Source organism: Engystomops pustulosus, chromosome 9 (genome assembly GCF_040894005.1).
Source record: "Engystomops pustulosus chromosome 9, aEngPut4.maternal, whole genome shotgun sequence".
NCBI classification, from domain to species: domain Eukaryota; kingdom Metazoa; phylum Chordata; class Amphibia; order Anura; family Leptodactylidae; genus Engystomops; species Engystomops pustulosus.
This window is the reverse complement of record NC_092419.1, coordinates 96,138,759-96,158,619: the sequence shown is the minus strand read 5'-3', so window position 1 is coordinate 96,158,619 and position 19,861 is coordinate 96,138,759. Positions and strand designations below refer to the sequence as shown.

Sequence of the window (19,861 nt, the reverse complement as noted above, 5' to 3'; positions counted from 1 at the left end):
CCCGAATTTTTTTGCTGTTGACAATTATGGAATTTTAACCCCGATGTACTGATGCCGCTCATCATGGACAAGCAAGATGCAGCCTAACCTTAAGGGTTAAGTAAAACATTTCCTAAAAATGTATTTAATAGGGGTTCTGGATTCTAGAACCTCCACTGGTGCCAAGAACGACCCTGTTCGGGGAGGTGACTGCACTCGTGCGAGTATAAGTCTGTTACAGTAAAGCAAGGAGTGGAAAACTCAGACAGAACACATTGGGGCAGATTTACTGACCCGGTCCTGTCGCGATCCCACGGTGCGTTGTCCGACGAGGATTCGGAGCTGCCGCGATTCACTAAGATCGTGCGCCCGAGTTCCTGCATCTGTCGCGTCTGCGCCGAGGTCCGCCGGAGTTCACCTTCTTCTTCCTAGTGTATGTAAGTGCTGATCTTTCGACACAATTCTGTTTTTAAATTCTGCGGTTTGTCCAAATCAGTCAGGTTGTCCGACGGCCACGTCCCCCGATTTCTGTCGCATGCAAGCCGGCGTCTATGCGCCAAAATCCGATCGCGTGCACCAAAAACCCGGGGAAATTCGGTGCAAAACGGAAATAATCGTGAAACCCGACGTTCGGACCCTTAGTAAATGTGCCCCATTGGATCTAGTCCAAACCTATGTAAAATATAACATATTTGTATAATTTGTCATTTTTTACTTATTTTTACTGTGTTTTATATTGCTTAGGTTGCAAACGAAACTGTCACCAAGTACTGTGAGAGCAGAAGGCTGTAATTACGATAGTTGGGGTGTAATTACAAGCTCAGGTTTGTGCATGCAGTTTATGAGGCCAACAATAGGCGTAGGTGTTGGTGGGAGTGTAACGTATAGAAAGGTGCTTTTCCACATTTCAGGCTACGGAAAAAAAAAATTGCATTCAAAAATTTGAATGTGTAAATGCAGCCTAAGGCTACATTCACACTAACGTATGGGGGACGTATATACGGCCGATATACGTCCCCCATACACTTCTATGGGCGCACGGCACCCTACGGGAGCGGTACCCGGGAAAGAGATAGGACCTGTCCTATCTTTTCCCATAATACGGCGCCGTGCGCCATAGGTTGCTATGGAGAGGGGCGGGGGTGAGCTGCGCTCACCTCCTCCTCCTCTCCCCGTGCACTGCCGTTGCCCGCTATGGTACGGTACGGGCGGGCAACGGCAGTGTGAATATAGCCTTAGACTGTGTTCACACAACACACGTGCTGTACGCTACATGTGACGCATTGTAGGTCTGTGCTGTCGGGGAAGGTTCTCTGCTGAGGATTAGGGTCCGGCCGGTATTCACTAAGGTAGTTCCTCCGACGTCCACCAGGTGTCGCTGCTGTGCTGAAGTTCATCGGAATGCACTGAACTTCACCAAGCCAGGCCGGGTGCAGGTAAGCGTGTGTCCAGCGACACTTTTTTTTAAAAAAATGCGGCGTTTTTTCTGAATCCGTCAGGTTTTCGTACGTCCACCGTCCACCCCCCCATTTCCGGCACGTGCATACCGGCACCGATGCGCCACAATCCCGGGCAATTCAGGGAAAATCGGCGCAGAACGGAAATTTTCGGATAACTCATCGGCAAAACGCGAATCGGGCCCTTAGTAAATGACCCCCTATGAGTCTCCAGATCACTCATCTGTGCCATAAACGTGCCAGAAATATGACAAATCAAAGTTTTCTGAGAATTGTAAATGCTCCACACAGCGATATGAATCAGGACCAAGTACAGTATCAGTGTTTTGTATAACCTGCTTGCTGACAGTTTCCAATTTTAAAAATTAACTGATCAATTGAAAATGAATGAAGGTATTTGTAAACCATACATCTATATTTATATTCAGTATTTACCTGTGATTACATGTCCCATGTGCCATTTTCTCTCTCTATATATATATCAACAGATGTTTGCAAATGTTTGATACAACATTTCTTCTAGATGTTAAAACTGCACATTTTCTGGGTTTTACAGCATAACCATGCATTTTTGATGCAAAAATGTTGTAAAAAAACTAGTTGCTGAGGTTTACTATATTTACATATATATGTATATATAGTGCCAACTTTCAGAATAGTGTCAACCTCCCTTATATACACTCCATACTGCACAGAAAATCACCTCATAGTGACAATAGATGGGTGACTTCTAAATATTATCAGTATTTGCCAGTCACTTCTGATATTACATGTCAGTATACCACCGGCCATGTACATGTCATCACGTGTGTCAGTATACCGGCCATGTACATGTCATCACGTGTGTCAGTATACCGGCCATGTACATGTCATCACGTGTGTCAGTATACCGGCCATGTACATGTCATCACGTGTGTCAGTATACCGGCCATGTACATGTCATCACGTGTGTCAGTATACCGGCCATGTACATGTCATCACGTGTGTCAGTATACCGGCCATGTACATGTCATCACGTGTGTCAGTATACCGGCCATGTACATGTCGATCACGTGTGTCAGTATACCGGCCATGTACATGTCGATCACGTGTGTCAGTATACCGGCCATGTACATGTCGATCACGTGTGTCAGTATACCGGCCATGTACATGTCATCACGTGTGTCAGTATACCGGCCATGTACATGTCATCACGTGTGTCAGTATACCGGCCATGTACATGTCATCACGTGTGTCAGTATACCGGCCATGTACATGTCATCACGTGTGTCAGTATACCGGCCATGTACATGTCATCACGTGTGTCAGTATACCGGCCATGTACATGTCATCACGTGTGTCAGTATACCGGCCATGTACATGTCATCACGTGTGTCAGTCATATCCACACAAATTGGAATTCCAATAAACTGTTTCTGGAAGTGACAGATCTTGTTACTTTGGTAACTATACAATCATGTTTTATCTCCAAGATGGTTTTATTGCTTTTATTGTTTATATGTTTTGTAGCTTTTATGTTGTATTAATGTCACGACTTGGATTCCAGTATTCTGACATTTTATGTGCCTTTTACCTGTGGACGATGCTCAAATATTTAAGTGTGGTTTCTGTTACATAAATGACTGATGTTTTATTATTAAAAGGTAAAGCTCATCATTTTTTGTGTGTGCAGCAGTCATTAGATTTCCCGTATCTTGCATCCAAGAGTCCATGAAACAAGAAAGACTTACTGTATTTTTCGGTAAGTCTTTGATTTTCTCAGAAATCAAAAGGTGCACCTTATAGTTCAGTGCGCCTTATATATGAACCGTACTCACAGACAACAGCTGCTTAGAACTGTGCACAGGTCTGCCACCTGCTGGTCATTCATCCTTATAATCAGGTGCGCCTTATATATGAACCTTGACATTTTAGCAGGCATTTATTGATGGTGCGCCTTATACTCCGGTGCGCCTTATAGTCCGAAAAATACTGTATTAATGTTTTTTAATCTTATATCTGTTATTACTTGTAGCCATCTTCTTCTAGTATCAATCTTATTACCTTGTTTTACCAATTTCAGATCCAGAAATTCCACCATTGTTCTTGAGATTTGACAATGTTATTGTTCCGCTATGCCCCATGTTTGGTGCCCTGCCAAAGAAACACAATGTAGTCTATGTAGTTATATAATTTACTCACAAGGGTTTGATATCTCCGGGATGGGTACACCCATGTCCCAAAAATAGGTTTACATAGTAGGCGTGCCCCCATCGCGGTGCAGGACACCTGCTGGTACCGGTTAAACAGGATATAGTTGTATCATAGCACAAAAATTCCTAAATATATGCATCATGCTTTCTGCCCAAATTATTTGTCAGACAAATTAGGCCACGGCTGACACCCCAATCTCATGAGACATCATCCTATACAATGATTCTATGTCCTTTGTAACTAAAAGTTTAGCCGGTTTCCAATCGCCCGATGAGAAGCGCCAAATCCCTGATGTAAGGATCCCCCCTGAGGAGGCCACGGTATAGGTGGGGCAGCCCTCTGCTCGCGTGAGATCTATTATTTTTTATTTGTATTGTTATGAATCTTTGCCTTTCATAGATGTGTGGGCACTCGTATTATGTTATTATATTATGTCCTACACATCCCAGGATCTCAGAAAACTTGGCATCTGGTGAAAAATTATTTCTCATGTGAAAATAAAACCTTTATCCATGCATAAATGTATATCCCAAAAAGGCTGATAAAGGTCTAGGTGTTTTTCATCTATTAAAATATTTCTATATTGAATTTAAAGGGAACCTGTCACCACATTTTCACAAATACAGCTAGTGACAGGTTCCCATAGAGCCCTATTAACTGGCACCCTTATTTTTCGCTAAAAATAGTTTCAATTACATCCCCATAAATCAACTTATATTACCTGGCATCAGATGGGGCGTGTCCTGCTCAGCCAGCCCCTCCCATCTACTCCTCCCCATTTCCCATTCCTCTTTCCAGCATTCAGTACTAAATGTTATGTACCAGGGTTATGTCATCTAAGGTCCTTTACCAAGTTACATTTGTAACGTCTTCCCCATGTATGTATCTGATCTCATGAAAACACAGCAGCCTCCATGGACTTATACTCATCCCTATCTTCCATTGAGGCTGCTGTGATTTCATGTGATCAGATAGATACATGGGGTAGACGTTGCAAATGTAGCAGGACCTTAAATTACATCACCATGGTCACAAGACAAAATCACCAATGATGTAACATAGCTGTCTCTCAATGTTCTACAGAGCAGCATGTCCTAACAGCGATGCCTGTCAATCAGGAAAATGGAAGCAGGGCAATGCAAGTAAAATTTACTATGCCAGATCCAAAAGTTGCCAGTATAAGTTTACTAAACTGATTTTTTTTAAGATTGCAGCCATGGAAAGGAGCCATTGAGACTGTGTTCCCATATTCAGTTTTTCGCATGCAGTTTTTGATGCCCAAACCAGACCAAATCGTAGTGAAAAAGGAGGAGGAGTAACATCAAATCATGTGTTCTCACTCATTATAATCCACGCCAACTTATGGCCTCAAAAACTGCATCTGAAAAACTGAACATGAGAACGGAGCCTAAGGGATAAGGGCAATGCTTTTTAATAATAATTATTAAAGAAGTTTTTTTTTTATTATTTTGGGTGGATTCATTTAAATGATTCTCTGTGCCAAGTTTCCTGTGATGCTATGCCACAAATGCTCATAGCCACACCCAAAGGAGCCCAGACTACATATTGGAAGCACAATGAGAGGAAGTGTAACTTCTGCTTCTTACCTGCTACTCCTAGTTTTGCACCACAGCTTTTATGTAATAAAAACAATTTTTGGACCTATTATCTATCCTTTTGGAGCGAGCAGTAATCACAGAATACGTACACGCACCTTTGTACCGGAACACCGGGTGAGTAATTTTCTTATTCAGGTCCATTATGTTGCTTTTTCTAATGCAAAACTATTTTGTCGAGTTTATTCTCAATCCTAATGCACCTTGTAAATATGAAAAACGACCATAATGTGTGTGTATAACAAATACAACCAATAAAAAACAAACTGCTGAACGGAGCCACCTAGTGGTCAGTTTATGTTGAAAACCTGAGAAAATGTATTATTCATTTCCATATAAATACCGTCTGCCAATAGCCTTGTAGCTGTAAGGGATTGTCCTACTAACTAATATCATTTTACTCTGTTTAGGTGAGATTTAGGGGCAGACTTAGAGGACTGGTCAGGGGTCCTGCTTAGAAATCTCTTCCAGGATGGAATTAATGGTTTGGGTCTAGAGATCTGCTATTTAAGATAGCATTATCGGTTCTGAATTAATTACAGAGTCTTATCTATGATCTGAATGATTTATCTGGGATCTGAACTTTGGGGTGTTTAGGGGGTCCAGTTCTGGGCTTGATTTAGGGAAGTGACTTATATGACTGTTCTGGGGTCTGAAGGAGCCATGATTTAGGGCAGTGGTGGCGAACCTATGGCACTGGTGCCAGAGATGGCACTCGAAGGCCTCTCTGTGGGCACACTGGCTTGTCTCCCAGGCACAGAGTTTGCCAGACATGGCATCTTCCTACAGTCTCAGTCAGTCCAAGTAGTGCCCTGCTATTTTAAAGTGACCCATCCTGTGCTGCTTGGTCCTGTCCAAAGAGTAAAAAGGTGTGGACAGGGTCGGATTGGAGCTCAAAGATTCTGGTAGCAATAAGTTTGTTACTGCCTAAATTGCCGTGTCGGCACTTTGGGAAAAGCTAGTGTTTTTTGGGTCTCATTTTGGGCACTCGATCTCTAAAAGGTTTGCCATCACTGATTTAGGTAGTCATAACTGAGCTATTCTTAAGTGTTAGATCTCAAGGCCAGTCCTCAGTTTTATTACTTTAGGGTCTATCATAGGAATCTGGGTCCTGAATGAAGGGATCTGGTTTTGGATCTGAATTAATTTAGGGGCCAAATCTGGTATCCAGATTTCAAGGTTAGGGGGTCTGGGTTGTTAAGAAGTTTAGGGTTCCAGTTCTGGGCATGTTTAAGGGATATGACTGCTCTGGAGTCGGTTTTAGGGATTTAGATTGGGGTCTGTAATTAGAGATCTATACAGACAAGCCCCTACTTAAGAACATCCGACTTACAGACAACCTCTAGTTAAAGACGCACCCTCTGCCCCCTATGACCTCTGGTGAAGGTCTCTGGATGCTTTACTATAGTCCCAGGCTGCAATAATCAGCTGTAAAGTGTCTGTAATGAAGCTTTATTGATAATCATTGGTCCCATTACAGCAAAAAATTTTGAAACTTCAATTGTCACTGGGGCAAAAATTTTTTTGTCTGGATCTACAATTATAAAATATACAGTTTCGACTTACATACAAATTCAACTTAAGAACAAACCTATGGAACCTATCTTGTACGTAACCTGGGGACTGCCTGTATACTAATCTAGGGGGCCATATCTTGGCCCATCTAGGGTCTGATTATGGGAAGTGGGTCTGTCTTATGAATCTGGTTTGGGGTCTACCTTGGGTATATAGGTTCTTCAGGGCTAGATAATTTTGGTTTCTGGTCTGGGATCTGAATTAGAGGGAAGGTATTAAGGATAAGCGAAGGAGGAGATATTGTTCTTAAATGGGGGAGGGAATGATATTGTTCTGTCCCAGTCCTGTAGATACACCCCAAAGTATTGATATATTTCTAGGAAGAATAACAGAGGAACAATGCTAATTAAAAATTTCATGGAAAATACAACTTAATTTAAGAGAAGACATGTCTGGAGAGGTGACAAGCAGAAAGTCATTTATCAACAGGCGGCACTAGAGGTGCAGCTTTCTTCTTCAGAAATGGGATTGATTTTGATACATTGCTTGTCTTGTAAAGCTCCTTATACCCATTTCTACTAATCACAGATCCAGTGCACGAAGAACACAATTTTTTTATGAACCGCCAGATGTATTGTAGCTCAGCAAAAGTATGACAATTTTCATAACATGCCTCAGGATTAAAAGATTAATATTCCTAAAATAGTTCCAGTGGAGAGGATGACTTTGTGCCTGTTCTGAGGCAGCGGTTACTGTATTCTCACCCGCATTCAGGATTCCAAAGCGGAATGGAATGAAACAGACGGCAGATCTGGGAAGGATTTAAACCAAAGATGTTCTTATTTTACCAGTCCTTTCCGATTTAAAGGTGCAGGTTAAAACTAGTATTTAAAAATTGTTGGTCCAATAGAAGTCCTAGTCCTAGCATGCACAGATCTGTCAATCACTGATTAAGACCACCCACTGGACTCTCAAAAGGAAATCAAAATAAATATTCATGATAAAGCTCATAAAATCCAGGCACCATTTTATATTTGTCATCCATGGTCCCCTTTCCTTCTAAAATCAATTTTTACAATTATGCAATTATCAGTCCTTCTAGTCCAATAGCATAATTTTAAAAGTTGATTTTAGAAGGATGTATATAAGAAGATAACCACAGTCACGGTGCATGGATCTAAGTGTCCCTAGTTTATCATGTGTGATTTTGATGGTAGGTTTGCTTTAAAAGGGGTATTCCAGGAATAATTCGTGTTCAAAATGGGTCATTAAAATATAGGCTAATATGTAATTAGTTGTCATGTAAAATTTTGCTCCCCTGCTACCAGCCATTTAATCACTCCTGTGACTTTGTCCCTGTGGAGAAGACACAGGACGGAAAATGGCTGCTGGTCACATGCTCAGATCATGTCCTGTACCTGCCTGGGCAGGTTATGTGATCATCACTATGTTTGGTTGTAGTCGGTTGGTTGCAGTGCATGCAGTATGACCAGTGTAGTGGTGAGATGCTATTTCAGTGAGGTAATGCGCAGTGATAACAGTTACACATCATTACTATGGTAACAGAGCAGGACATTCTGTTACATCATCACTGGGAGCAGAGCATGAGAGGGAGGAGCTGTCACTGAGAACTGAGGGATCATGAGAGTTGTAGTTGTAGATGGCAGCCATCTTGGTGATAACTCAGCCTACTTTAGAAACCCCATAAAATTTTGGAATCATAAAAGCAAACTATTTAAGCTCTGGTTATTGATTAATTACATTGAGTTCTGTTGCATTCATTCACTTATTTTTTAGCATTATGGATTTTTTGTTTTATCAGATGTTCATATTCCTGGAATACCCCTTTAAGCCAAGGTTTACATTTATAAATTATGAGTGATAGTTTTTTTCCCCCTCTCAAAAATATATATAGAATCTGCTCATTTTTATTTTCAAGTAATGCATTGAACCTGCAGATAGTATAGCATTGTCAAAGAGACAATGACGTATTATTAAAGAGACACGACCCTGTAACTTTAATTTAGGGTCGGGGAATCCATCTTGGTCTCTTTGCTCCCTACACTTTAGTCCCTCCCATTCCAGGACTGAGCTCTCACACTGACACAGACATTGGGGCAGATTTACTTACCCGCCCATTCGCGATCCAGCGGCACGTTCTCTGCGGTGGATTCGGGTCTTCCGGCGATTCACTAAGGCAGTTCCTCCTACGTCCACCAGATGTCGCTGCTGCGCTGAAGAGCATCAGAACGCGCTGGAGTACACCGAGCCGGGCTGAGTGAAGGTAAGCGCGTGCCGAGCGACACGGTTTTTTAAAAAAATGCGTTGGTTTTTCCGAATCTGTCGGGTTTTCATTCGGCCACGCTCCCCGATTTCCTTCGCGTGCATGCCAGCGACCGATGCGCCACAATATAGATTGCGTGTGCCAAAAACCCGGGGCAATACAGGGAAAATCACCGCAAATCGTAAATATTCGGGTAACACGTCGGGAAAACGCGAATCGGGCCCTTACTAATTGACCCCCACTGAGTTCCTGCTGGCAGCAGTGTGATGAGTGTATAGCTACAGACAGACAGAGAATTTATCCCGGCAGTCCGGCGTATCTATGAGGGGGCGGTACTAGGAGGCATGAAGCTTGGCAGTCACCGCCGGCCTATGGAGTGGGGGTGGTGGTCCGGGGAAGAAGCAGCACCTCGGAACGCCCCCTCATGAATATGCCGTACCCCTTTGAGTGCGGTCCGGCGTTCCTATTGTACATCTCTGTAGTACCTGCTAGCGTTATCAGAGGTTTCCAATAGCGCTAGCAGTGTAACACTGCTGCATCTGAGGTAGTGCTAGGAGCTGCTTACCTTAGTAAGAAGCTCCTAGTGCATTTTTTATAGGTGAAAGGCCCTCTTTAATTCAGAAAAAGTGCACCATTGTGTCCATAAACTATACAGGCGGTCCCCTACTTAAGGACACCCGACTTACAGACAACCCCTAGTTACAGACGGACCTCTCTGCCGACTGTGACCTCTGGTGAAGCTCTCTGAATGCTTTACTATATTCCCAGATCAGCTGTAGGGTGTCTGTAATGAAGCTTTATGGATAATCCTTGGTCCCATTACAGCAAAAAAATTTAGAAAATCCAATTGCCACTGGGGCAAAAACAAAATTTTGTCTGGATCTACCATTATAAAATATACAGTCCCGACTTACATACAAATTCAACTTAAGTACAAACCCAAGGACCCTATTTCGTATGTAACCAAGAGTTTAACAAAAAATATGTAAATAATGTGTTAAAAATAGTCATAAATATTGTTAAATCCCCCGGTGCTCAATCGCCACCGCTCTGGTGCCCCTTGTGATGGACACTCAATGTGAGGCAAATTATGACAATGCAGATTCCAGCAGGATATTTTACAATATGAATTCCACAGCTTCCCCTGGAGTTTTTGGTTTTCTGTGGATCTGCCATGGATAAGCCGTTTACATTGTTTCTGATCTGCACAAGGATCCGTGTCATTCAATGGGGGCTGATCCCTTGTGGCTTCTCTGCTTTAAGGAAAGGAAGTAAATAAAAAGTGAAAACAAGATGCGGCAGAATCGCTTGGACTTGTTGTGGAGGAAATGTTTATACAGTTTATACAGACATTAGTGTGCAGGACTAATCGTGGTCACCAAGGGTGGAATCTGAAGGCAGAGAAAGACCCCTGTAGATGAGACAGTGGCCTGACAAAGGGCTGCAAGGAACATTGAGAGGGTGACCGGAATGTGAAATATATCACAAGGAGTCGGAGAGATCCGGCATTGGGGGCCTCGATGTAAACAGGGAGAGCTAGCTCATAGCAGGATAGCCCATCACTAAAGATGAATAGACCCAATGGGGCTCATTTACTAAGGGTCCGAACGCCGCACTTTCGTCGGGTTTCCCAAATATTTCCGTTTTGTTCCGAATTGCTCCGGGATTTTGGCACACGCGATCGGATTGTGTCGCGTCGGCGCCGGCTTTCACGCGACAGAAATTGGAGTGTGGCCGTCGGACAACCTGATGGATTCGGAAAAAACGCATAATTTTAAAAAGAATTTGTGTTGCAAGATCAGCACTCACATGCACCAGGAAAAAGCAGATGAACTCCGGCGGACCACGTCACAGCAGTGACACCTGCTGGATATCGGCCGCACGATCTTAGTGAATCCCGGCAGACCCGAATCAGCGTCAGACAACGCGCCCTGGGATCACGACTGGACCTTGTAAGTAAATGTGGCCCAATGGTTTAGACACACAACCCAGACATATTGCGGGATTATCTGAGTCGTGTGTTTGAACCTGAACATTGGGTCAACTCATCTCTACCCATCACCCAGACCTGGGACTACCTCAGGCTCGAAGTTAGTTAAGTTTCAGACAACCACAGAAGAAGAAGCGGTCAGGTCTGTCCAGGAGGAGGAAGTGGCATCTATTGCCGTGTGGTCGCCCTGAGGAGCTACTGGTACTAGTGCTGTGATGCTCTGAAGCCCTGCTGCAGCTTCCCCCTATTATTTCCCCAATTTTAAGCTATTACGGTCATTTTCTTGCCTGATATAGAAATGATCAGAACTCAATCTTGGACTTTCATAACTGTCTATTATTTTCTGAAAAGCTCTACGTAATGATAATAATGATCTTTATATAGTGCCATATTCCGTAGCGCTTAGACTTCTGTTCTTGTGCAACTTTTTACCCCCCTCCTGTCCATCCGCATTACTTCAAAGTGGACAGAAATACAATGTCCTGAAGACGTGAATGGTCGGCGTGACAGGAAAGTCTATAGTGTGCATAGCTAGTCAGCAGCGGCACAGAGTATTTCAGGAAACCGCATACTGATCTTGTAGGAGGCTGTGAAATAATTTGGTGAAACGATATGTCACCATTTTACTTCCTGAGCGGGGGGGGGGGGGGGGGGGGCAGTAGAGGCACAGCTGCCAAGGATGTCATGTTGTGTGAAGCAATGTTGAACACTAGGAGTGTATAGTCATGGCTGGTAAATATAGCAACTAAAGACGACTAAGGGCTCGTTCACATTTCGCTGGCATAAAAACTGCTGGCCAGAAGCAACTGATAGTAATACATGCTGACGTTGTGTTTATATCTATCCATTATTTGTCTACGGGGTCTTCTCTGTAGCCAAGAGGTGCAAAATCAGCCCCAGTTAGAAAACCCTGATCTATAAGCCCCAGTTCATACATTCAGTTTTCCTTCCTGCTGTCGTCTTCTACATCTGAGATGTTCAGGCAATGGCTGATCCTATACTTCCGGCACTGGCAGCGGATACAATAGTGAGTGGGCTGAGGAAAATTCTGCGAATTGCTTTCAGAACTGTTACAGAACATTACTGAAATTGTGTTTCATTCTCAGCATTATCTCGGCAAGTAAACATATTTCGGAAGAGAACGAGAGCGTGAATTACATGTAACGTCAGTGTCTGCCGCTCCATTTGTTTAGTCACAGAGAATGTACACAGTATATCCGTGGCAAATTAAACTTAATGATCACTAATCACCTTATTACAATCCATACATCAGTTCAATAGTTATGGCCCCCGGAAGTGTAGATGGGAAGTAGTTACCCTATTACAGGGACACACCCCCAGAGAGAAAAATAAAAAGTTACCGCCCCCTTGGCTAATATAATTTAATTCATGTCTAAGTTTTCAGGGCCGTATCTTTATATCTTTTTAACGGATGAATTTTAAAGAAACCAACACCAAATGGATCAGTAACCATCAGAAAGTATTCAGAATGTAGTACTTAGTGACAGGTCTCTTTAGAGTCATCTCTGGTCATTACACTGGACCCAATAATGGCTGATTATCTTATATAGGGTGCAATATCTCACAAAACATTCATCGGATTGACAAACTAAAAATACACATGTCAAATATTTTTTAAAAATCTATCCAATGATACCAAACTCGGCCCCCTACCCACACCCCCTGGGTGTGGGGCAACTTCAAAATCTTAAAAGGAAACTCCCATTTTTTATTGCAGATTTGGACTCCCCGGGAATAATTACATCGATTTGACCTGTGTCTTTTTTCATTGACGTTTAGTGCTGTAATTGCCAAAAATCTAAATGTGTGAAAACAGACGTATGCAATATTTTTCTAAAAGCTATCCAATTTCATCAAACTCCAGCACTAAAAGGAAATCTACCATCCACTTTTATGCATTGTGAACCAAACATACCTTGAGAATTCTGTAGTGACACTGATGCAGAAATGTATCTTGTTTAATCCCTTAACTGAGTAGTTTTGCTAAAAAAAAAATTCAGGAGCTTGGGAAAGGTTGGCTGCCCTACATAAAGCACATTACTCCCACATACACATGATCTGCCTGAACTGTCCAGACAGGACTAATCAACCTGAACTGGATGACTCGTACACAGCAACTAGGGGATGGTGCAGCGATTGATTATTTCTGCCTGTCAAAGACAACACAGTGATGATGTTCTCGGCTTACACTGGGCAGGACAAGGCTGGAGCAGTGCATAATTAGGGTGAGGAGAGCACTGGGGCAGCCACAGAGCCTCATTATCATAATTTAATAGTTTTTTCAGCAAAACCATTCAGTTTAGGGATTAAACAAGATATTCTTCTGCATCAGTGTAGCTACAGTATTCTCAAGGAATGTTTGGTTCATAATGCATAAAAGCAAATGGCAGATTTCCTTTCATATAGAGGATTCGAAGAAAACTTCCCATCTTCAGAGGGAAGGAGACTTAAGACTTGAGAGAGGCAGGGACTCACATTATACACCCCTGCCCAATGTGTGTGAGGCCGGGGACTCATGTTTATCCCCTCCCATATATTTTTAGTGTATTTTGCAAGATAGTCCACTGCTCTAGCCTTTTTGTTACACCCTGTATATGGAGTTTGTGCAAGTTCCCCCTACAATACAGTCCCTATGAAGAGGGATCTATCGTATAACAGATCCCAGTGGACACCATTGACGTTAATAGGGTCCATTGGGTTCCCCTTATGGCATCTGTTGATATTTTTGTCAGGCTCTGTGACTTCGATGTGAGCATAGCCTGATTTCCATATACCCTTGGACCCTATAGGCTGAATCTATTTTCTCCATACATGCCTGTACTTCTATCCCTCATACAGGACATGGCCGTCCTGTCTAATGTTCTTCAGTTTTAATAAGAAAATCTGGGAAGTTCTTCCTCAGCTGTTAGCTACCATGACATGATGCCTTGCGAATGGCAGATTGATGCCACAATTAAACTCTTCTGCTCCTATTAGTTCTGTCACTCCACATGGAGATGGATCTAGCAAATACGAGACAGATGGTATCCATTACCATAATACACTGTGCACTTCTCCCTAAAACCATATGATCGTCACAGAATATAAATCAGCAAGTTATCATCTTCTATCAAGTTATAGAAAGTTTGATTTAGCCACTTCCTGCCCAGAAGTGTTGTCACTGGACTTTTCCAGACTCCTGAATGGCAAAGCTGTTCAGGGGGTTAATAAGATGGACGCGTCAGTGTAGAAATGGGAAGATTTGGCATTTATAAATCAAAATTTTTGGAAGCCCCCTGATCATGGGGCGGCCATCTTGCCTGAACAGCATTCAGAGAGATGCTTTACTGCAGCCATATTGACCATAAGAACCTAAAGAACTGGGAATCTATCATCTATACACTATCTCTACACTTACCCCAATGAAGATTCTATGGAAGGTGTACATGTATGTCACAATGTTTGTGGGGGTCGGCCAAATTCCGACTAATGAGTATCAGTGTCTTAAAGGGGTCTCTGGCAGTATACATACAGCACTATACAGGAGCCGTTGCACTAATTTTGATGGTTAGTCCCTACCCACAGGATAGATTATCACGGTCCAAGCTGTGGAGGTTCGAATGCTGGGACCCCCAACGATCATGAGAACAGGGCTCCCATTCTCACTACTAAGAGAAGCAGCAGATTGATCATGCATCAAGCTACTCCATACAATACTATAGGAGTATAGGTCCCAGCAGTTGGACCCCCACTGATCTGATTGGTGATAACAATCATACTTAGTATATCCCCTTTAAACATTGCGCAATAGTCTTTGTAGAGTCTCCCACCTTGGCCAAAAGATCAAAATTCTGAAAATAAGACCCCATCTATTATGAAACACGTTTAGGACAGGGGGTTTTCTAAACTGGACTCCCCCTCAAAGTCCTCGGCGAGTAACGTCAACTTCGATTGAATAAATTCTATCTTTGTGTGATTCTGGCTGACAAATCACACAAATATGATATTGCCAATCCAGTATTTTTAATAGTTAATTGAATTTTCACCTTTTTTGGTTGTTTATTTGCAGCGGTTGTGACTTTTTTGATCCACGAAAATGGACATTTCCAATTCCCAGAGGGGGTTTTAGTCCGATTTGTGCACAAACATACCATATTCACCGGGTCAAGTAAAAAAACATTACAAGAAAGTGTGTGAAATACAGCATTTTATATGATTTGGGCATAAATTAGAGGATTTGCACTGTTTTTGATAAATATCATCAAAAACCAAGAATCTGTGAAAGTCCCATCACATTGAGAAGAACCGTATTTTTCGGACCATAAGGCGCACCGGATTATAAGGTGCACCATCAAATGCCTGCTAAAACGTCTAGGTTCATATATAAGGCGCACCGGATTATGAGGCGCACCTGATTATAAGGATGAATGACCAGCAGGTGGCAGACCTGTGCACAGTTCAAGGCAGCTGTTGTCTGTAAGTACGGTTCATATGTAAGGCGCACTGTACTTATAGTCCGAAAAATACGGTAGATGGTTTCTGTAAAATGCCATGGAGTTTCAACAATGACATTTTGCATGGAAATTCCAGACAAATTCATTATTTTCTGCAACAAAATCTACTGCATGTGAATTGAGCCGGAATCGCTTTAGACAATACCAGGGCTGGCGGGTGACATCCACGCTCCTTAATAATGTACAAATATGGAATGCGGATTTGCAAGCTAATCCCTCTGCCCTACACATCGCTATCACCCAGATACCAAACATTCCCAAATTAAAGGGCAACGGGGTTATTCTTCCATTTGTGTCCTTTAGATGATAAAATAAAAAAGAAGAACCATGCATAACTATATGTAATGTACGTTTATATATCATATATACTGAATCTGGGGATTCTCCTCTATAGATGTGTGATCACAGATTTCAGCACCAGTGCACTGTAGACAGCTGCGGGCACTAGGACCCTGTGGTCGGCTCGCCGTCTTCCACCGCTTCCATGTAGCAGCTGCAGACTTTAGCAGAAAGGGGAGAGACCCTCACACAGACAGAGACCCTCAAACACTACAGGGCAATGCCTCCACAGACGAATTGGAGAGAGGGATAAATGCAATACGACAGACCGTCTGCACGGTTGGATGTAAGTGACAGACCTTCGCATAAAGAAAGACCCTCATTTTGGATCGGGAGGCCTGTATATAGCCAGAGACCCTCCAAGGAGGAAGACGGGGGTCATCCAAGTGTAGGTACAATGACGGAAGAGCGGGGACCCCAAATGTAGGATTGCAGAGAGGAGGACCCCCCATCTAATACTTAGAGACAGTCTCCTCTAGACTGCTCATAGGTAGATGCATAGGGATGTATGGTTTGCTGCGAGACAAGGATTGATCCAAGAAGAAGAGAGAATATCGTGACAACCGGCAAGGAGCAATATCCTGACGTCAAGGCCTGGTGACCAGAGGGGACATCTGAGTGCTCCTATGGCCCCGGTAAGTGCAGGGGGGGAAGGGATGGGAGCAGCGGTGACAGCTGTTCTTATATAATGAGTCCACATCATTGCCCCTCGTCCTGTATGGGGAGTCAGTGCCAGCTGCTTCACCGCTGCCTTCGCAAAGCTGCCACCGTAATTCCGGGAGGGTGACCGAAATATTCTTCTGCTATGGTTTGTAGCTCGGCTTGGTGGCCTGTAGGTCCATAGTGACTCAGAACAGGTGTTGTTATGGTGGCCTAGTATCAGGGGATACTATATCCGTGTGTTATTCCATAATACGGGAGGGCATGGGATTTCCTAGATGTGTACGGAAAGAAGGGGTTCACCGAGGGGCAATAAGAAGATATTAAAGTATTCTCTCTCCATTTGGAGGCGCAATTTATAAATAATGCAAGTTAAAAGGCGCATGAAGTATGTATCCATCGCTGGAGTGTAACAAACCCAAAAATGAAACAAAGATTTGCACATTCATTGTCATCATGTAATGTATCCCTCATATTTATCAAGGTAAAGATTGACATTCTTAAAGGGTTTCCTGATAACAGAGAGCACTTGAGCTCCATTCGTTCCATGAAGACGGATGATGGATACAATCCCTCCAAATATCCATATGTTTCTGATGTGCAGCAGTCATTGGAAAACACCATTTAACATTGAGATTACCCGAAATGAAAGAAGATTTACAGGCAGCATGTTATAGAGCAGGAGGAGCTAAGCAGATTGTACATAATGTCCTATCTGAAGCATTTATTAGAGCAGGAGGAGATGAGCAGATTGTGCATAGTGTCCTATCTGTAGGCAGCATGTTATAGAGCAGAAGCAGGTGAGCAGATTGTCCATTTAGTGATCTTTCTGCAAGCCACATGTTATAGAGCAGGATGAGCTGCACAGATTATATATGGTGTCCTATCTGCAGGCAGCATGTTATAGAGCAGCACGAGCTGAGCAGATTGTACATAGTGTCCTATCTGCAGGCAGCATGTTATAGAGAAGGGGGAGCCAAGCAGATTCTAAATAGTGTCCTATCTGCAGGCAGCATATATATAGCAGGAGGAGCTGGACATTTTATTAATGCGGGGAGGCTGCTGCTGGACATTTTATTAATGCGGGGAGGCTGCTGCTGGACATTTTATTAAAGCGGGGAGCCTGCTGCTAGACATTTCATTAATGCGGGGAGGCTGCTGCTGGACATTTTATTAATGCGGGAGGATGCTCCTGGAAATTTTATTAATGCGGGAGGCTGCTCCTGGACATTTTATTAATGCGGGAGGCTGCTCCTGGACATTTTATTAATGCGGGAGGCTGCTCCTGGACATTTTATTAATGCGGGAGGATGCTCCTGGAAATTTTATTAATGCGGGAGGCTGCTCCTGGACATTTTATTAATGCGGGAGGCTGCTCCTGGACATTTTATTAATGCGGGAAGGCTGCTGCTAGACATTTCATTAATGCGGGGAGGCTGCTGCTGGACATTTTATTAATGCGGGAGGCTGCTCCTGGACATTTTATTAATGCGGGAGGCTGCTCCTGGACATTTTATTAATGCGGGAAGGCTGCTGCTAGACATTTCATTAATGCGGGAAGGCTGCTGCTGGACATATTATTGAAGGGAAGCTGTTGGACATTTCATTGATGAGAAAGATGCTGGACATTTATTAAAGAGTAGCATCAGCATTTCTCATCCTTGTCAATAAGTTTTCCCATTTTTTTAGTGTGTTTAAAATAGGTGCTTCAGCTTATACGTATATATTGGAGTATATACGGTATATATATATATATATATATATATATATATATATATATATATTTTTTTTTTTTTTTTTTTTTTGCAGTGAAAAGGCCAAAGACAAGGGGACATTATAGGCATGTTATTATAATGCCCCCTTTTCTGTAGCACCCTTCTTATAAAGCCAGGCAACAGAAAAAGTGGGCTACAGAAATGGGAGCACTATAAAGGGGGGCTACAGAAAAGGGCACAGGGGCAGCATGTTAAATAGCATGAAGGGCTGAGTAGATTGTACATAGTGTCCTTTCTGCAGGCAGCATGATATAGAGCAGGAGGAGCTGAGCAGATTTTACATAGTGTGTTATAACGCAGGAGGAGCTGAGGAGATTAATACATAAGATTGGGACAAATTATCTATTATAGCTTGGTATTATTCCAAACTTCTGTCCTTAGCTTAGGAGTCCAGTGGGCAGGCCTCCTCAGAGATACATACATAGATAACTACCTGTCACTGAGTAGGACCGGCCACTGGACTCCCAAGCTTAAAATAGACAGAGTTGTTTAGAGAAAACACGTTATACTAAATATTTCCCCTCTAACCTGTATATCTATCCGCTCCGCTCCCCCTGCTCAGTGGCACTTTGATCCAACAAGTTCCCTCTAAACAGAACTGTACAGATCATTAATTAGGAAATTAATTGCATCCTATGGGAAGTACCAGACCAGTTACTCATCTCCTCCTGATCTGCTATGTTCTCCTGGGCCTATTGTTAAAGGGGTGTTCCCACAAATACAAGTTGGTCCCAAACTTGCTGATCGGTGATGAGACCCTCACAGATCACAAAAAGGAGGGGTCTGATGGGGTCCCATATAGCTCTTTCGGACCCCTCGTCGCTCCGTTAGAGGAATGGAGCAGACGCCCGCGCATGACCGTGCTGCACCATTCATCTCTACGGAGCTGACGAAGATCGCCAAGCGTGGGAGGGGATGAGTCTGAGGTGACACTTAGGAAACCTAGTCCTTAAAAGGGGATTTCCCTACAGCACATATATAACAATGATAGGGGTCACAGAGGAAAATTCCATTAAATTGGCACCTGTTTTATTTTACACATATATATCCTCAGAAGTGGGGTCTTAAAAAAAAATCTACATGAGCAAATCTTCAGTGTAAAGCATGGAGGAAAGAATATAGGACAAACCACCATGTAGCCGATAGACATTGTAGGAGAGATGGAGACACAGATGATATTGTAGCTGCAATGGTGGGGTGAACAAGTATCCATTACCCAGAGATCATGACTTACGGTACATATCCTTCTCAAGACAACGAGTGTGTATCCTCCTTAAGTAAATGATATTATTACTCTATGCAAGTAACGTGCTAATACTATAATCCCTATTACACAGCAGTGTCCCGTGAGAGATGTTATTGCAGAGGAAATTACTCACAGTGAATTATAAAGAGGCAGCGTAAGTCCCTCTCACATGTGGGTGCGGGGGCCGCGTCACCAGAAGAGACATTTTATAGGGGAAACATTTTAAATTTGAAGGGTTTATGTAAGTCAATTGCTTATACACAGCAAAGTGTATGGGAATTAGGTTACGGAAA

The 19,861-nt window shown here is 42.9% G+C and overlaps 1 protein-coding gene across 3 annotated transcripts in view; it reads left to right on the top strand.

The window, feature by feature from the left end:
* Positions 1-3,212: 3,212 nt before the first annotated feature.
* The window catches only part of ST6GALNAC6 (ST6 N-acetylgalactosaminide alpha-2,6-sialyltransferase 6), a 36,542-nt gene continuing 19,893 nt past the window's right edge, over positions 3,213-19,861 (top strand). Inside the window, exon 1 of one of the 3 annotated variants that reach the window (XM_072124179.1) lies at positions 3,213-5,362. In XM_072124179.1, coding sequence (XP_071980280.1) covers positions 5,207-5,362 — 156 coding nt within the window. In that variant the 5' untranslated portion in view covers positions 3,213-5,206. Of the gene's footprint in view, positions 5,363-15,967; positions 16,523-19,861 lie in introns of those variants that run through there. The other 2 variants (XM_072124180.1, XM_072124181.1) reach the window with 2 other exon arrangements.